General features: G+C 30.6%; 2 protein-coding genes across 3 annotated transcripts; both read left to right on the forward strand.

The window, feature by feature from the left end:
* The first annotated feature begins 480 nt into the window (after positions 1-480).
* On the forward strand, positions 481-4,982 carry LOC118028997 (NAP1-related protein 2). Of its 2 annotated transcripts, none has more exons than XM_035032754.2 (10): positions 481-832; positions 1,372-1,494; positions 1,621-1,671; positions 1,782-1,853; positions 2,006-2,119; positions 2,212-2,273; positions 3,150-3,210; positions 3,342-3,413; positions 3,492-3,536; positions 4,481-4,982. In XM_035032754.2, exons 1-10 carry the CDS (start codon positions 704-706, stop codon positions 4,568-4,570), a joined length of 819 nt encoding a protein of 272 aa, XP_034888645.1. In that variant the 5' UTR covers positions 481-703; the 3' UTR covers positions 4,571-4,982. The 2 variants fall into 2 exon arrangements, with proteins under 2 accessions (XP_034888645.1, XP_034888646.1); XM_035032755.2 differs by having other exon boundaries at positions 482-832; positions 3,342-3,398.
* Positions 4,983-10,886: 5,904 nt separating this feature from the next.
* Positions 10,887-12,679, forward strand: LOC118028996 (flavonol synthase/flavanone 3-hydroxylase). Its single transcript, XM_035032753.2, has 3 exons — positions 10,887-11,359; positions 11,449-11,770; positions 12,246-12,679. Exons 1-3 carry the CDS (start codon positions 11,001-11,003, stop codon positions 12,516-12,518), a joined length of 954 nt encoding a protein of 317 aa, XP_034888644.1. The 5' UTR covers positions 10,887-11,000; the 3' UTR covers positions 12,519-12,679.
* Positions 12,680-16,475: the final 3,796 nt, after the last annotated feature.

Consider the following 16,475-nt stretch of genomic DNA (forward strand, 5'->3'; position numbering starts at 1 on the left):
AAAGATTCATGATTGAATTAAAATATCAGGTGGTAAATTGAGGTTTTGATATATGAATATTGTGGGAGTTATTTGTTGGTAAATTACCATCTATATTTGATGATGAGGTGGAGGTTGTTTTTCAATTGAAATTTTTATTTTAGATTTTTTTAATTTTTTATATCATTACATTAAAATCATAGAAAAAAACCTAGAAAATTAATTTGATATATTTTTTAATAAAAAACAATTTAAAAATCATTTTAAAAAATAGTATCAATACAAGTTATTTACTGGTTATTTATGTAATGTGTGTTTATAAATTAAATATAGGGTACTTTTCAATTAAAAATATATTTACACAATATTTTTTATATTTTTAATATAATTACATCAAAATCATAAAAATAAGCCTATAAAAATCAATTTATTATTTTTTTTAAATAAAAAATATTTTAAAAAATAATTTTTCTACCAAAATAAACACTCCCAACCTCTACAATTGACTCCACAGCGGATTCAAACTCGCAAAACCCTAACACTTTTGTTCGCACTATGACGGGAAAAAGCAGGGAATAAAAAAAATAGAAACAAAAGAAAAAAGGGAAAGCAAGACAAGGAGGTTAAAAGCACTAGGGTTTTAGACAGTCATCAACAGCATAAACAAAGAGTGAGAGAGAGGGAGAAGGGGAGAGAGGTTTAGGGGTTTTGGTGGATAGAGAAAATGGTGGCAGACAACAAGGGTAAGAAGTTGAAGGTAGCGGAGAAAGGCGAGGAGGACAATAACCAAATCGATGAAGAACTCATTCTCACTATCGAGAAGCTCCAGGAGATCCAAGACGATCTCGAAAAGGTAGTGTAAACTTTGCATGTTTTGGTGTATGCGCTTTCAATGTCATATATATTTGTATGAAATTTGAGATTTTTTTTTCTGGTTTGGTAGAGTCCAATTGCTTTGCATAATGTTTTGTTTTGTACATTTTGTCCTATATATATACTGAAAATCAGACTCAGGTTATCCATTCTGGGTTTATGCTGTCAGATACCTGGATGTGCTGATTTGCTATGCTAAATGATTGCTTAAGTTGTTTAATTCCAGTTATAAGTATCTGGTTATGTGATGATGGATACTTGTTCCAGAAAACCAATAGCTAATGCAAGTTTAATAACAAAAAACATAATCAGGAAGGAGGATTATGTTTAAATCATGATTGAAGTAGGATTATGTGTACAGTATGTTGGGAACGTTGCCCTTCTGAATGATATGCCTTGTTTGTTCACTGTCTGATTATTTATTTATTTATTGACGCTTGTATAATTTTTTTCCTTATTTGTCTGTGTTTGTTGCTACTTTATACCTTGAACTATGCATTGGTTTTTCGGTGTTCATAGATTAATGAAGAGGCAAGTGATAAGGTTTTGGAAGTAGAGCAAAAGTATAATGAGATACGCAAGCCAGTGTATGATAAGCGGAATGAGATCATCAAGTCGATACCTGACTTCTGGTTGACTGCGGTTAGCAATCTGTTCTCATCTGCTTTTTTATCAAAATATATAATTTTTAACTGCTATTATAATATGCCCCTGCCTTCTCTGAAACAGAGTTCATCATTACATCTAATTGTTTGTGGTTCCCTGCAGTTTTTAAGCCATCCTGCTCTAGGTATTCTTCTGAGTGAAGAGGATCAAAAGGTTTGGTTTTGTTCCTGTATGATCTGACTATTAACTTGTACACTTTCATTTGTTCCCTTCCCTTAGCTGCCTGTCTGTGTAGTAAATTTGATTCCCTTGTATTTTGGTAGATGTTCAAATTTTTAAGTTCGTTGGAAGTGGAGGATTCAAAAGATGTTAAATCTGGTTATTCAATAACATTTGTAAGTTTATTCTCTGCCCCCTGCTTGTACAGTTTTGCACGAATAACTGATTCTACTGTCTTTTCTTTGTTTGAATAGAATTAATTGACATCTTTTTTTTTGTTGTAGGATTGATTGAATAGTTCTTGATTCTTTTTTTTTATCATTTGCAGAACTTTGAACCCAACCCTTACTTTGAAGAGACAAAGCTTATAAAATCTTTTGCCTTCCATGATGAAGGAACAACAGAGATTACTGCCACACCAATCAGCTGGAAAGAGGGCATGGTAACTTCTTCTTGTCATTTCATAACAGGTTTCTAAATTGTATATTCTGTTTTGTTTTTTTTTTTATTTAATTGCATTTCTAAAATGTGAAGGGTCTTCCAAATGGAGTTAGTCATGAAAATAAAGGGAACAAGAGGCTTTTGGCTGATGAAAGGTTTATTTTCTCAACCTGTTTACTTTTTCTCTTATTTCCTGACTCCAAAGCTGGTTCTCGTGTTCCAATGGTTCTTTTCTTATCTTTATAAATATCATCTGTACTAGTACAAATAAGGGAAACATTAAAAAAATCTCATTATGCAAACAATAATTTCAATTTTTCTTCGTTTGAAACATGATTTATTGTTGGGTAAACTATAATTTTGCTTTATAGATTCATTAGTGCTCCACTTCTACCTCCATAGTGTAGAATATCCAAATTTTACCCTTATATATATTCAAATTTGTCTTTAACTATTAAATAACTTACAACAAGCTCTGTTTTGTTCATTGTTTATTTTGGTTTTTCTTAATTTCTCTCATTTTTCTTGTTAGATCCCTATAACTGCAATAATCTCCTTGTAAGCACTTAAAAAGTAAGAAAAAAAATTACTTCAAAACCAAAATAAAAAAAAGTAGGCTATGTAATGGATAGAAGATAAAATTGGGATTATTTTTGAAATTGGAAGGGTAGCTTCAGAGAATTTTAAACTATAGGTGTAGAAGAGGAACATTGATTAATGTATAATGGTGAAAATGAAGTTTACCCATTATTGTTTGATTGTCACTGGTCATGGTGCGCATTTTCCTGTTCGACCAACTTATGATGTCTTTCCATTTGATGAGTGTGTGAAGGGCCAATTTGATCTTTGTTTTAGTAATAGTGTTATGATGTATGCTTGTTTTAGTTTTAAGTGGAGTACAATTTGTGCTTGCAGGATGGCTTTTATATCATTGTTTAACTTTAGTATATTGCCTATTGTTTTTCCAAATCTGTTCTTTGTAATATTTTGTATTTTGTGCCTCACCTTCAAATTCACCTGCTTAAATGCAGCTTCTTTAGCTGGTTTAGTAACACTCAGCCAAAAGGCATGATTGATGACATGCAGGATGAGGTAAGTTGAACCTGTAGCTTACAAAGTAATAGAGTTTTATTCCTTGGTATAAGCATTATGGATATTTTTCTTCTTTACGAAATAGGTTTACTGAAGCTGTTGCTATCTCTTACATAATAAAATAACTGCAGGTTGCAGAGATCATTAAGGAGGATTTATGGCCCAATCCACTCTCATATTTTAACATTGTAATTGATTTATTTGTTAAGTCCTTTTCCTCCCTTTTTTTCTTGAAAATGAAGCTTGAAAGCAAGTGTAACTTTCCTAATTCTCCAATGTAGGATCCTGATGAAGAGGACTTTGATGGGGATGAAGCCGATGAAGGGGTAAATGGATCCTATTTTATTATGTTTTGTGAATGTTATAACGTTTCTGGTGTTTTTCCTTCCATTTCAGCTGAGGGCATGCATTTTTTTTTCATTATTTCATTGTTGGTAATTGGAAAGTTCATTTGATGGTTTTCTTGATGGCTTGTTGGATGTGAAGATATTGAAACTAAAATAGATGGAAGATACTAGTTCTGCAGAAGTATGAACTTGATAGAAAGTCTTTTAGCAAAACTTGACTAAACATGAAACCAAAATTCAATGATGTTTTTGGATTGATATACAAATCAATTTACAATTGCATGAAAATGAGACCTTCGACAAAAGTGAAGTTACTGAAGAAATCTGAAATCTGAATAGCAGGGATTTGGTTTTCCATAGTGCTTTAATGCAGGCTGACTCACTTTGGGCATCAACAAATTCCAATTGTGTAAAACATATTTAGTTATTTAAAGATTTTTTTGATCCTGTTGAAAGAAAGGGTTGCTGGTGGGATCTTAAATTCATTCTTCAGGGTTTGTTATGGCTGTACATATCAGGGATGCTGTATTCTTTTTCCTAGTAATGACATCATTGCTTGATCTTTCTTAGCTAGAAACCATCCATAAAGATGATAGCAGTTTAGGTGCAGCTCTAATGACTGATTAAAGAATACATGTGAAGTTTAGGCACCGTTCAAGCATTACATTATTGCTTGTTCTTTCTTAGCTATAAACCATCCTTTAAGATGATTCCAGTTTAGGTGCAGTTCTAATGACAGATTAAACAATACATGTGAAGTTTCATATGACAGACATTCTGCTGCTTATCACAATGAAATAAAAGTTTTGTACCATTATATCAAGCCTGTCAGACTGAATGAGAATTTATTGGAATCAGTAATAGGATTTCCAAAGAGGATTTTTCAAATGTTGTCTGATTACCTGTGTTTTGCCTAATTGCAGGAGAAAGATGGTGATGACTCTGAAGAGGAGGATGATGGGCAAGAGGAAGATGACGATGATGAAGAAGAAGATGATGACACAGGCAAATGATTTCCTTTACTTCTTCCGTTTACTTGTATCAGCTTTCCTTTTCGGTCAACACCTTGTATAAAGTGGTAAAAAAGGATTGCTGGTGTCATGTGCTGGGGATGGTAACCCACTCTTAACTTTTCTGTTGGTAGATTCCTCTACTACATAGGAAACTAGCTGGTACCATGGTCGGTTAGTGGTTTTCTGACTGTATTCCTGTTTCAGGGCCTTCCTTTTTGAGTATGGGGTTATTTTTATGATTTCCTCCCTGAAATGCAGGTTTATAGATGATGGTGGTATGTTAGCCTTTTATTATAACTCCTTTTGCTGTGAACCTCATCAAGTCAAATGTAGAATGTCTGTGGTGTAAAGCTATTTGAATATCCTATATTTGTTTGTCGTAGAAAGTTATGTTTGTGGGATAGTTGAGAAATCTATATAGCTTATCCTATCATAGAAAGTTAATGATGTGGGATTATTATGAAATCTATATAGCTTATCTTATAATGCCATTTAAACTTAATGACTAGCATAATTGGAACTGTGCAAAATCTTGTAGCTAACTCTCATAACTTTGAAACACCAAGTTTAATGTTCAGTATCCTACTCTTATTTCATTCATAATTAGTGGGAAGGCCAATAGGAATCATTGTGATCATGATTTGCCTGTTTCCCCAAGCTTTGCAATCCTTGGACCTTGTGGCTCCTCGGCAGCTTGAATCTTGAATAAAAAAATGTGTACAAACATTGCCATCTCCAATCTCATGAAGTTTCCCGACTTGATCGTCTTTGCACCTTCATAATCCATAAAGAACTATGTCTTGAGTATCGTCATCCATCGCTTTGATGGTATTTTCTCACATTTGTAGGATATGGCACTTGAAGTCACATCAGAAGCAAAGCCAGGAATATGATATCAATGGTTCAATTCGGTGAGAGTGAATTTTGTGAAATAGTCAGGAAAAAGGTAGGCTCTTTAGCATAGCGACCTGTGTTAGAACACGCAATATCAATTTGAGCATAGCAGTGAGAAGTGATTGAACACAATATCAATTCGAATATTGAAATTTAGCGGTAATGTAATGATACTTTCTTCACGGGAAACCTAAAAGAAAATCTGTGTGCTAGAAATTCTCTATTTGTTTGTCATAAAACTACATTCTCTTATAGTATAAATATAAAACCACTCAGCCCCACCAAGAAAAACTACATGTATGAAGCACTAATCTAAATCTATAAACTAAGTAACAACAAAAACACACATTAAGAGCCGGCTATGGAATATTCCTGCATTGCACTATTCATACAGGTAACTACATGCTCATTGCACTATTCACATGATAGTTCATAGGCTTTTTTGCCTTTCTAGGCCATGAAGTTTTTCATTATTTGCACTTCAGTCATTATACTTTACTTCCTTTTATTTTAGTCATTCCAGTGGTTGGATGTATTGGGTCTTGTTTCACATTGCAATCTCTCGCATATGCGATATGATAAAAATTACTCCTACATTACATTATATTAAAGATTGATATTACAAAATATAATTATGGAGTTAAGTTAAACAGAATTCAAAAATAGGGACTGGTATAAAGAGACAGCTAAAATTGTTGTAATTTTCCATTTTTACTATTAAAATGGCATGATATTCTACACTTTCATCCTGATAGTTTTTCACTTGTATATTTCAATTGTAAAACTTTATTTCTTTTGCATTTTAGTCCTTAACTGTTGAGGAATAAAAGAGAAAAGTCATAGAAAAAAGGTAAGGAGAGAGAAAGCTCTCGGTTAACCATAATTAGGACTAAAACACAATTATTTTATTGTTAATGAGTTCATCTTGAATATAGAAATTCAATGGAGATGGTTTGGGTGCTAGATGATGTTGGAAAAAGTAGATTGAGATCTAAAAAGTTTGTTTTATTTTGATTTTTAGTTTTTAGGCTAATTGCATTGTGTTTTTGTCTTGAAAATTTGATTATAAAGGTTTATAGGATTTTTTTTTTGTGCGTTTATATGTTAAAAGATGTCGAAATTTTGGTTTCAGTGGTCAAAAATCTTGGATCTTAATTCCTTGATCACTTAAGGTGACCGAAAATTTCTTCAATAGTCGAAATGTTACTTGGCCTTAAAAAAAAAAAAGGCTTGTGAGTGATTTTTTTTAAAACCCAAGCATGCCCCTTTTGGTTCTAAAATAAAAATTATTTTAAATAAGACAATTATTATTATTATTATTATGTTTTTAAAATCATACCTTGCTTTTCAAATAAGATTTTTTTATTCAATGGTGACATTAACAATTACTTTATAAATAATTATATATGAACCTAATATGCATAGTTTTTTAAAAATTATTTCTTATAAATATTCAATGAGATTAAAACATTTTTTTTTATTTCTTCATACAATTCACTTAAATGAATTATTCCTTTATCCTTGCATACATTTGCATCAATATTAGCAAGGCATAATTTTATGATTTTTTTTTTAATGAAACTTGTTTTTCAATTCATGAGAAGTTCTTTTTCAAGAAATGGTGCTTCAAATAAAAAAAATCTTTATTGAAAAAGAACAAAATACATAAACATGAAAAAGAAGTTTTCACTAACAATATGTTTAAAATCATCTGAATTGAATTAAATTTAATTAAGATGTTTTAATTAAATATTTTTTGAAATCTTAATTTTTCATTATATTATTATTAAATATATTTGTTTGGTCAAACCAAGCCTAGTTGGGTTGACTGGCGGCCCAACATGCTTATCTCTCTCTCTCTCTCTCTAGAGACTGGGCTAGAATGGGTCCAACCCGACTAGGTTGGGTCGACTAACAACCCAACTTCTTCCTTTGTTTTTACATTGGACTGGGATGGACTCGGCCCAACCATCTGGTCGGGGTCTGCCAGTCCAGGACCGCATGATTGCTAGCTCGACCCAACAACCATGTTAATTATCTGGTCATTGCATGAAAAATCATGCAATGACCAGAATAGGGAGGGGAAAAACACAAGAGGAGGAGGTGGCGCAACCTTGCTTAGCTGGAGGCAAATGGTTGTTGGAGTTGTTCCTAGTATTGTAGGGAAGACCAGAGTGTGGTTGGTGGTGAGATTAATAACGTAGGCACAATGAAAGAAGAGGAAGAAGAGGTGGCAGGGAGAAGAAAAATGGAAACAGGGGATGAAAGAGTGATATTTTATCTTTAATGATGTCAAATCTCAGTCATTGATTCAGCCCCAAAGGATTCCAACTATTGGCTTAAAGTGATTATCATGAATTGGCAAATTTGTCACTTGAAGGCTGGTTGGGTTGGCTATTTTAAGGTAGTACCATAACTGTTATGGTGTCAATTGACCAGAAAGAACCATACTGGGGTGTAGTTAGATGTCAAGTCATTGTTTATGTGCAAGTTTTGTCAAATTTAGTGGAGAGATGAAACATTAAATGCCTTAGAAAAGAAGAACACTCGAGCAGTTTTTTTCTAGTTTAAAGGAAGAAAAAGATGAACAGTCACAAGACGACACATTATTTGGTCCCTTTTTTTTTACTGTTCAAAATGACGCTGTTTTGGACATTTTAGGGTTTTTGTCAAAGTTCAATTTGATCCTCCATCATTTAATTTCTTTCAATTGCACCACTAATTGACCATAAACTTTTAATTTTATGCAATTTTACTCTCATTGAACTTCAATGTTAGCCCTGACTCCAACGCCTTTTTAACATTTGACCTTGGTCCTAGATTTATACAATTTGACCCTTAATTGACCATTAAACTTTTAATTTTCTTCAATTTCACTTCTAATTTCAATCAATTGAGTCCTTATAGTTCGGTGTTTTTTGCAACATGGTCGTTGGCTAAAAATTTCTTCAATTTAGCCCTTAATTAACCCCATAACTTTGATTTTCTTATGATTTTACCCCTGATTTGAACCAATTGACTTTGTAAAAATTAAATTTGGTCTCTTAAAATTTTAATCATCTCAATTAAGCTCAAATTGGCCCCTCAAACTTATATTTTCACTAATTAAGCCTCTAATAAAATTAATTTGACCCATTTAAAATATAATTCAGTTCTTGGACCTAATTAAATCCTTCAATTGGACCCAAATTAATTTTTAAATATAATTAAACTTTAATTTGGTCCATGATTAAGTCAAATTGGCATATTAAAAATCTAATTATGTTCTTGGACTTACTTTTTATGTAGATTCGTTCAATAATCATGTAACTTGACGTTGAATTTGTATTGTATTTCCAATTTTAGGTAAAATGAAGTACAATTAGGCTCTCGATTCCATTCAAAATTATAGCTTGAGTTTTTCTACATTTAAAAATCTTCTCAGCTTGTTTTTGTCAAAATACCAGTTTTCTTGCTATTATTATTTTATCATTTTATTTTTATTTTAGAAAGAAAAAATGGTGAATTTAGGTAATGACTAAAAAATGAGTTATAACATACAACATCACCAAAATGCTCTTCTCTTCTTATCCCATCATATATAATTTGTCCATAATTTTAAGGCTTGTGTAGTCTTGAGAAAAAAAGATATTAGAAAATGCTTTTAGGTTTTATTTTTTTGGATTATTCATAATGGTATTAGAGGTAGAAAGAGATGGTGGTGTATGTTATGGTTGAAGGACGTGAGTTATTTGTTGTTAGAAATATCTAGAGTATTAAGAGATCTTTGAATGTAAGATAAAAGTGATTATGATAATAATATAGAAAATAAAATGCATTTAAATTTAGTTATAGAATCTCTCTTCCAAAGTGTGAGTTCAACTTATTTATCAATTGAATTCAAATTGCACATTATATCTAAACTCAATTATGGTAGAAAATTGATTCCAAACAGCCTATATAAAAACATTTGATAAAACATTAATAGTATAAACTATTTACCCAACACACCAGTTTCTTAACAGTTTATTAAAGATTAAAAAATATGTTTCATGTCAATAACATGTTAGTCCTAACTTTATTATGAAATAAATTGACCTTCATGCATCTTGGTAACCTTTCTAGTTAAATAAAGTAAACTAGATTATGTGCATACACTATATATTTGTTTTCTTTATTAAGAATTTAAAATTTTAGCAAACTATTCACTAGCTAAAATTCAATCATGCAACCTTGTATGGGGATGTTGGCCTGTCTTGTATGCCTCGATATGTCTCGAATGTCCTTTCTAACCTAAACGTGTACGTGGGTTCATTCATTTAACTCTTTATTTTTAAAAAAATCCTTTTAAAATAAATAATTAAAATCATATTTAAAAAATCATTTAATTATTCCATGCATTTTAAATGAGATTTGAGTTTTTTTATGGTGATTTTTGCAAGTACTTTATGAATAAAAAACAATTTTAAAAAACTTAAATGTGAATATTCAATTAGAATAAAAAAATATATATTATTTTTATATTGTTTTCATAAATTAGTTATTATTTTATCTGTTAATATATGCACATAAAAATTATTATGGCATATGTTTTTTGGGTTGAAACTTGCTTTTCGGTTCATGAAAATTTTTTATTTAAAAAACATGTTTATGATAAAAAGACATGTTTTCATCAAAATAAAAACGAAAACTAAATGAAGGAAGTTTTACCTCAATAAATATATGTTTTCTTTTAAATTTTAATTATTAGAATTCTTGTGAATTTTTTTTTTCAATTTCAACCTGCAACAATTGATTAATTGAAAATTAGGCTTTATAATTAATTTTGATTTACTTTTTATGGGTTATCCTGGTCTTATGACTTAGATAATGAATTTGACAAGTTAACTCAAGTTAATTTTTATGTCTCTTTTCTAATGGATTTGTTTTTTGTTTCACCCTTTAATATTGAGTTGATTTGAAATTCAGTTTTATACTTTGTTTTGATTTGCTTTATATGATATTATCATTATCTCATGACTTCGATCATAAATTTGACAAGTTAATTGAAATTGATTCAGATCGATTCAATATGTTGAAATCTTAATATTTTTTAAAAATATTATCTTAATTTTTATTTGAGTTAAATCATGTTTTTACTAGATATCCAAATTATTTTTAGATCCATCAAGTAGACTAGATTATGTAAGCAAGCCACGAGAAGGTTTAATTTTTTTTGGCTAAAAAACACATCAACAAAACTTAATTTTTGTTTTTACATTAAAAAATTTAATCCTACCAAAAGCGGTGCACGTTAATCAAGTAAGATCTACAATTTTAAGATTCTCAATGGCAAAACGACACCAAATTCCGACGTGGAACTCGTCATCTGGTTTGTCCGAACTATTTGTTTCTATGGTGGCACGCATAAGCAACGGATTTTGTTTATTTGGTTGCTTAAACTATGCTTACTGAAATTGCAGAAGTGGGAGTTTAATGAATAGTTAGTCCAGACTTGGGTACTACTAGCTATACTCCCTTGTGAAAATCGCTCGAGTAAAACTGAGGTGAACTTGAAATGGGCGACTCTTGCATTCCTACCGTTGATCTCTCACCTTGCTTCCGAGAAGATGATGAGGATGGCCTGAAGAAAGCCAAAGAAATTATTGGTCAAGCTTGTTCCGAGTATGGATTCTTCCAAGTGGTGAATCATGGTGTTCCGCTTGGTTTGATGACGCGAGCCATCGAGCTTTCCAAAACATTTTTCGAGACGTTGCCGATTGAGGAGAAGCTCAAATGTGCTCCTAATTCTGGTGCTCCCCTTCCGGCTGGTTATAACAGGCAACCAGATCAATCGCCAGACAAGAACGAGTATTTATTGATGTTTCCCCCAGGCTCTAACTTGAACGTCTACCCACAAAACCCTCCTCATTTTAGGTCACGCTTGCTCGCATAATTGTTTCTTTAATGTTGCCCTGTTATATTTTTTGCATTAACATTTCCTTTTCCCTGATTGATTTTTCCAGGGAGGTATTGGAACAGATATTCGCTTACTTTACAAGGCTAGGTGTGCTTATAGAGAGCATATTAAGCCAGTGTTTAGGTCTCCCTTCCACCTTCCTCAAGGAATTCAATGGCGACAGGAGCTGGGATTTCATGGCAGCCTTGCATTATTTCCCTGCAACCGAAGCTGAAAACAACGGAATCACTGAGCACGAAGACGGGAATTGCATCACTTTTGTTTTCCAGGATGAAGCCGGAGGCTTAGAAGTTCGCAGAAATGGGAAATGGATTCCAGTCATTCCTACGAGGGGCTCCTTAGTAGTCAACGTCGGCGATGTTATTCAGGTAAAATATATCTATCTTTCTCGAAGGAACATGCCCTTTTCCTTTTCTTTTTTTTTTTTCTTAACTAAAATCCCCCTTTTCTAACTAAATTTTTGAGTTGATTTAATCATTTAATATGATATTAAAGCTTTCATGGGTAAATTAATTATTACGTGTTCGAATCATATAACTTTTATTCTTAGGCTGCAATTAATCTCATGTTATCATTTGCTAATTGTAATCATAATTAATTTTTAAAAGAAGAGTTAAATTACTAAAGCACTAGATCTGAAATAATAATAATCATCAATAAATTTGGGCATATTATTGTTCTCTCCTATTTGTAATAATAATAATAGATCTGTATTAATCATAATAATCATTTGCTATTATTGTTCTCTCGTATTTTCGTCTGCATGTAAAATATAATATGCTCATAAGAACTACAATATTGTTTGCTGACTCAATTTGGGCACCGGACACATCTCAAATTAAGGTATTGAGCAACAATAATTTCAAGAGCGCAACGCACAGGGTGGTGAGGCCAAAATCCAAAAGTCGATATTCATACGCCTTCTTTTATAACTTGCACGGAGACAAGTGGGTTGAGCCACTGCAGCAGTTTACGAAAGACATCGGAGAGGCACCCAAGTATAGAGGTTTCCGGTACAAAGAGTACCAGGAGCTGAGAATGAGAAACAAGACCCATCCACCGTCAACGCCGGAAGACGTGATTCGCATAACCCATTATGCAGTCAATACCTCTTAATTAGCCTACAACATTCTCTTTAAATTGGTGTATCAATTTCCTCAACAAGAACCCTAATTAGCCTCTCCTTTCCTATTTCTATATATTACTATGACAGTACTTTTGCCAATCCTTAATTTGGTTGCTTAATAAGGGCATGTGGTTGTGAATGTTATCATCTCTATTTCACTTGCATATATATAAAGGATTTTTTTTTTAAAGAACGAAACAATGCAATTTTAATAAAAATAATTAGCTCGAAGTTCTTCCATGAGTTAATCTAATAATACAATCACTTAGCTAGGGTTTTTTTCGAATTAGTTTGACAAACAATGCTAACGATATTGTACTTAACGATACTGCGTGCAAGGACGAAGCTAAAATTATTTATTAGAGGGGGCCAAAACTAATATAACAAGATATAATATTTATTTTTAATTTATTATACATGAGTTGTAAAACAAAACCTGCATAATTGAGTTTTATTCAAAGAGCTTACTACAAACATATAATGACCTTATTATAATGTAAAATGTTTGGAGCAATACCAAACTGAGTTAAAGCAATGAAGTTAATTTCATCTTCATAATGTATCCATCACTTTAATGTTGTTGGTCTTTATATCTATCAAATATAAACATACAAAATATATAAGAAATATTAGTTAAAGCGAAACATTATTTATGTTTGATAAACTTTGAAATAAAGCAAAAAATAATAAAGAATAATTCTTATATATTTATTTTAATTGTGCTCGTCATTCTTTCATAAAATAAAAATCATCGATTATCATATCAATTGTGAATCTTTCAGCAATTTCTTTTTCTATATAGACAATCAAATAATTTACAAGAAAATCATCCTCCATCCAATTGTGGAGTCTTGTTTTAACAATCTTTATCGCTGAAAAAGCTTGTTCAGTAGTTGTTGTCGAAATAGGAAGAGTAAAAATAAGTCGAATCAACCTGTCAACTAACGGATAAATTGTTGATTTTTTTGTTTGAACCAATCCTTGATATAAATTAGTAATTGATGACATGTTTTTTTAACTTTGGATGATTGGGTGCATGATTGGAAGACATGTTCTAAAATCAAAATATATATCGTAAGAAAAAATTGATAATTTTGGCACCTTTGCTTAAAACAAAACATAAAAAAATCTAAGCATAATCAAAATAAACTAATAAAATATATCTAATTAATTAGAAAAAAAATCACCATAACAAGAATTCAAAAAACAACTGGTAGAACTGCAGATTTGAGAAAAAAAAAAAAGAGCAAAAATGGTAAAATTATATATATAAAAAAACCTCATCAAATTATTAACAAATATCTCAAAATAAAACAAAAATAGATTTTAAATTTAAGTTATCTTATTTTATTTGATGAAAGATAAATTAATTGGTGGCTCTGTATCAATTTTTTTGTAAAAAACTTTTACTCATGATTTGTATTTTTATTTGTGTTTTTATCAGCGGTAAGATTTTATATTAAGGCTACACAAGATAATAACCTTATAATTTTTTTTTTCACTTCGGTCAAGAGTAAATAAAAATAAAAAATAAATTTACATTTAATGTTAATAAGGCTATCTTTTTAAAATAAAAAAATATAACACCTCCAGCTCACACTTAATTACCTAATTCCATTGTATTCCAGGTGCATTTTTCTATCTCTAGTTTTCATTTTGATGTTTATGATTAAAACCTATTTTTAAAGTTCAATTCTTTTTATATAAATCTGTGTTGTAATTGCATTGTACTTTGTCTTTTGAAATGACTTTTTTTATATATATATATATGTTTAATGATTGGTTTAGCTGTTTTTAATCTCTTAGCATCTGTATATTTAAAATCTCTTGGGGGGGGGGGGGGGGGCTGGCCCCTGCTTGCCCTCCCGACTGTGCGTGACTGGCAACTACATATTTTACTAGAAATGAATATAACTAGATTAAAGTTTTTACAAAAAAAAAATAAAAAAATGAATATAACTAGTCGCGTCCGAGTACATGGTTATCGCATCTTATCATTTATTAAATTTCGTTGTCATTGAATAAAAAAAGACTTTTGAGGAAAACAATACAAATATATCTATTAGATCGAGAAAAAGATATATAGTTGTTAAAAGGAAGTTAAAATTTGTAATGTGACAAATCTGCTTGTACTGATTGCTAGACGAAAACTTGTTAGTGACCTTAATTTACTTTAATACGGTGATGGAATGAAGTGTTGTAGTTATCCACCCACCATTAATAGAAAAACAGATGATTACACTATTCTTGAACATATTCAATTCTCCATGCTTTATATCATACGTACATATAAAACCCGTTCCGGCCAACAGGTTGATTTGGAATCCAAGCAATTTGAGATCTTAATATTACATTATTATAGTTACATAAATCAATTACCGCAATTTAAATAAATAAAATAGTATAGACAAGTAAATGGTTGATTCAACGAGGAAGATTTATTCAAGTAAACATCCACAACCAAAAACTAAATATGATCATTAAGACGATATATTAATTTATATCCTGAATACTTATATATTTTTTAATATTAGTTAGTTAACCAATTCATAGTATAACTAACCTTAATTATTAATTAAACAAACCACAAATATTTGCGCTAATAATTTAATTTAATGGCAGCCTTAAAAAATAGATAAGGTGATAAATCTAGACAATATAATTATATGTAGTCAATGCTTGATTTAATTGAATGTTTTTTCCCTAATATTAACAATATAAATCCACTATAATTATTAAATTTAGTTGTTTCACAGGTTAAATATCACAACTCTGGTTTTTGATAGCAAACTTAGCAATAAATTGGTTAGAATAATAACTTAACAATCATAAAAAATAAACATAGAAAACATTCATACTTATCATGTAAACTAAACAAAAAAGATAAAATAAATCTCGCAGTTTTTTAAAATTCAAAGGCTTTTATAACCTTTCAACTAAAAAAAAATAACTCAGTCTTGTATAACTATCGAAAAACTAAAGAAGAAAAAAGATGAAAATATAATTTTTGGTATAGACAAAAGGTGAGTTTTTTATTTTCTTTCTAGCCCTCACCTCATTCACCTCTCTCTTTCTTTTTTGTCAGATAAAAAAAAAAACCTAATACCCACCTTCCTACTAGTTCTTTTTTATTAGAAAAAAAAAGAGTCATTTTTCAAAGTAGACAATCTATAATTAAGTAATATAATAACTACTTTCTTCTATAAAAAAGGAACAATATTAGTTTTTCAAGAAATCTTCAAACTTTGACTTTTAAACTTAATAAAGTTAATTTGCATGTATAAAGACATTTTCCATATGAATAAATTATTGTCATGTCGATTTGAAAGCTTGGGAAGTAAGTTTTTAATAAAATTAATTTAACCTATTAAAAATCTAATAAAATCCTTGCATTTTTTTTATATAAATTGATTCAATATTTATTTAAATTAACTTTAAATTTACATTCCCTTTCATATTTAGGTGCTTCAAGAAGGATGAAATTAAATTTTAAAAATACCAAAGATTCAATTTATATCGTTTTTTTTTTTCCTTTTATTTATGCATATGGATACCTTTTTTGTCTGAGCTTGACAGCCAAGGGTGGTTTGCCTTTTTGTTTTTATTTGTTTACATGGCTGTCTTTTCAAAACTTTTGTTCTGTTATGGCAAGCTTTTTTTATTGTGCCATATTTATGATTATTTCCCATCAGCAGCCCAACCTGTGATATTTTAATTCGTTCATGAGTTAGCCATCACTTTCACTTTCTTTTCCTTTCGCTACGATCAACCATCCCTGCAAAGCCTATATCTCCCATGCTAATATTTCTTAGAAATAACTAATCTTTTAGCTCATTTTGCATTTACAAAGGCTTTGTTATAAGGTGCGTGCTTCAAGTATAATTTGTTTGCGCAAGTTCGTGCCTTTTATCTCCTTCTCTGCATTGCGCACAAACTTGATTTCATTG

Source organism: Populus alba, chromosome 12 (assembly GCF_005239225.2).
Source record: "Populus alba chromosome 12, ASM523922v2, whole genome shotgun sequence".
Lineage (NCBI taxonomy): Eukaryota > Viridiplantae > Streptophyta > Magnoliopsida > Malpighiales > Salicaceae > Populus > Populus alba.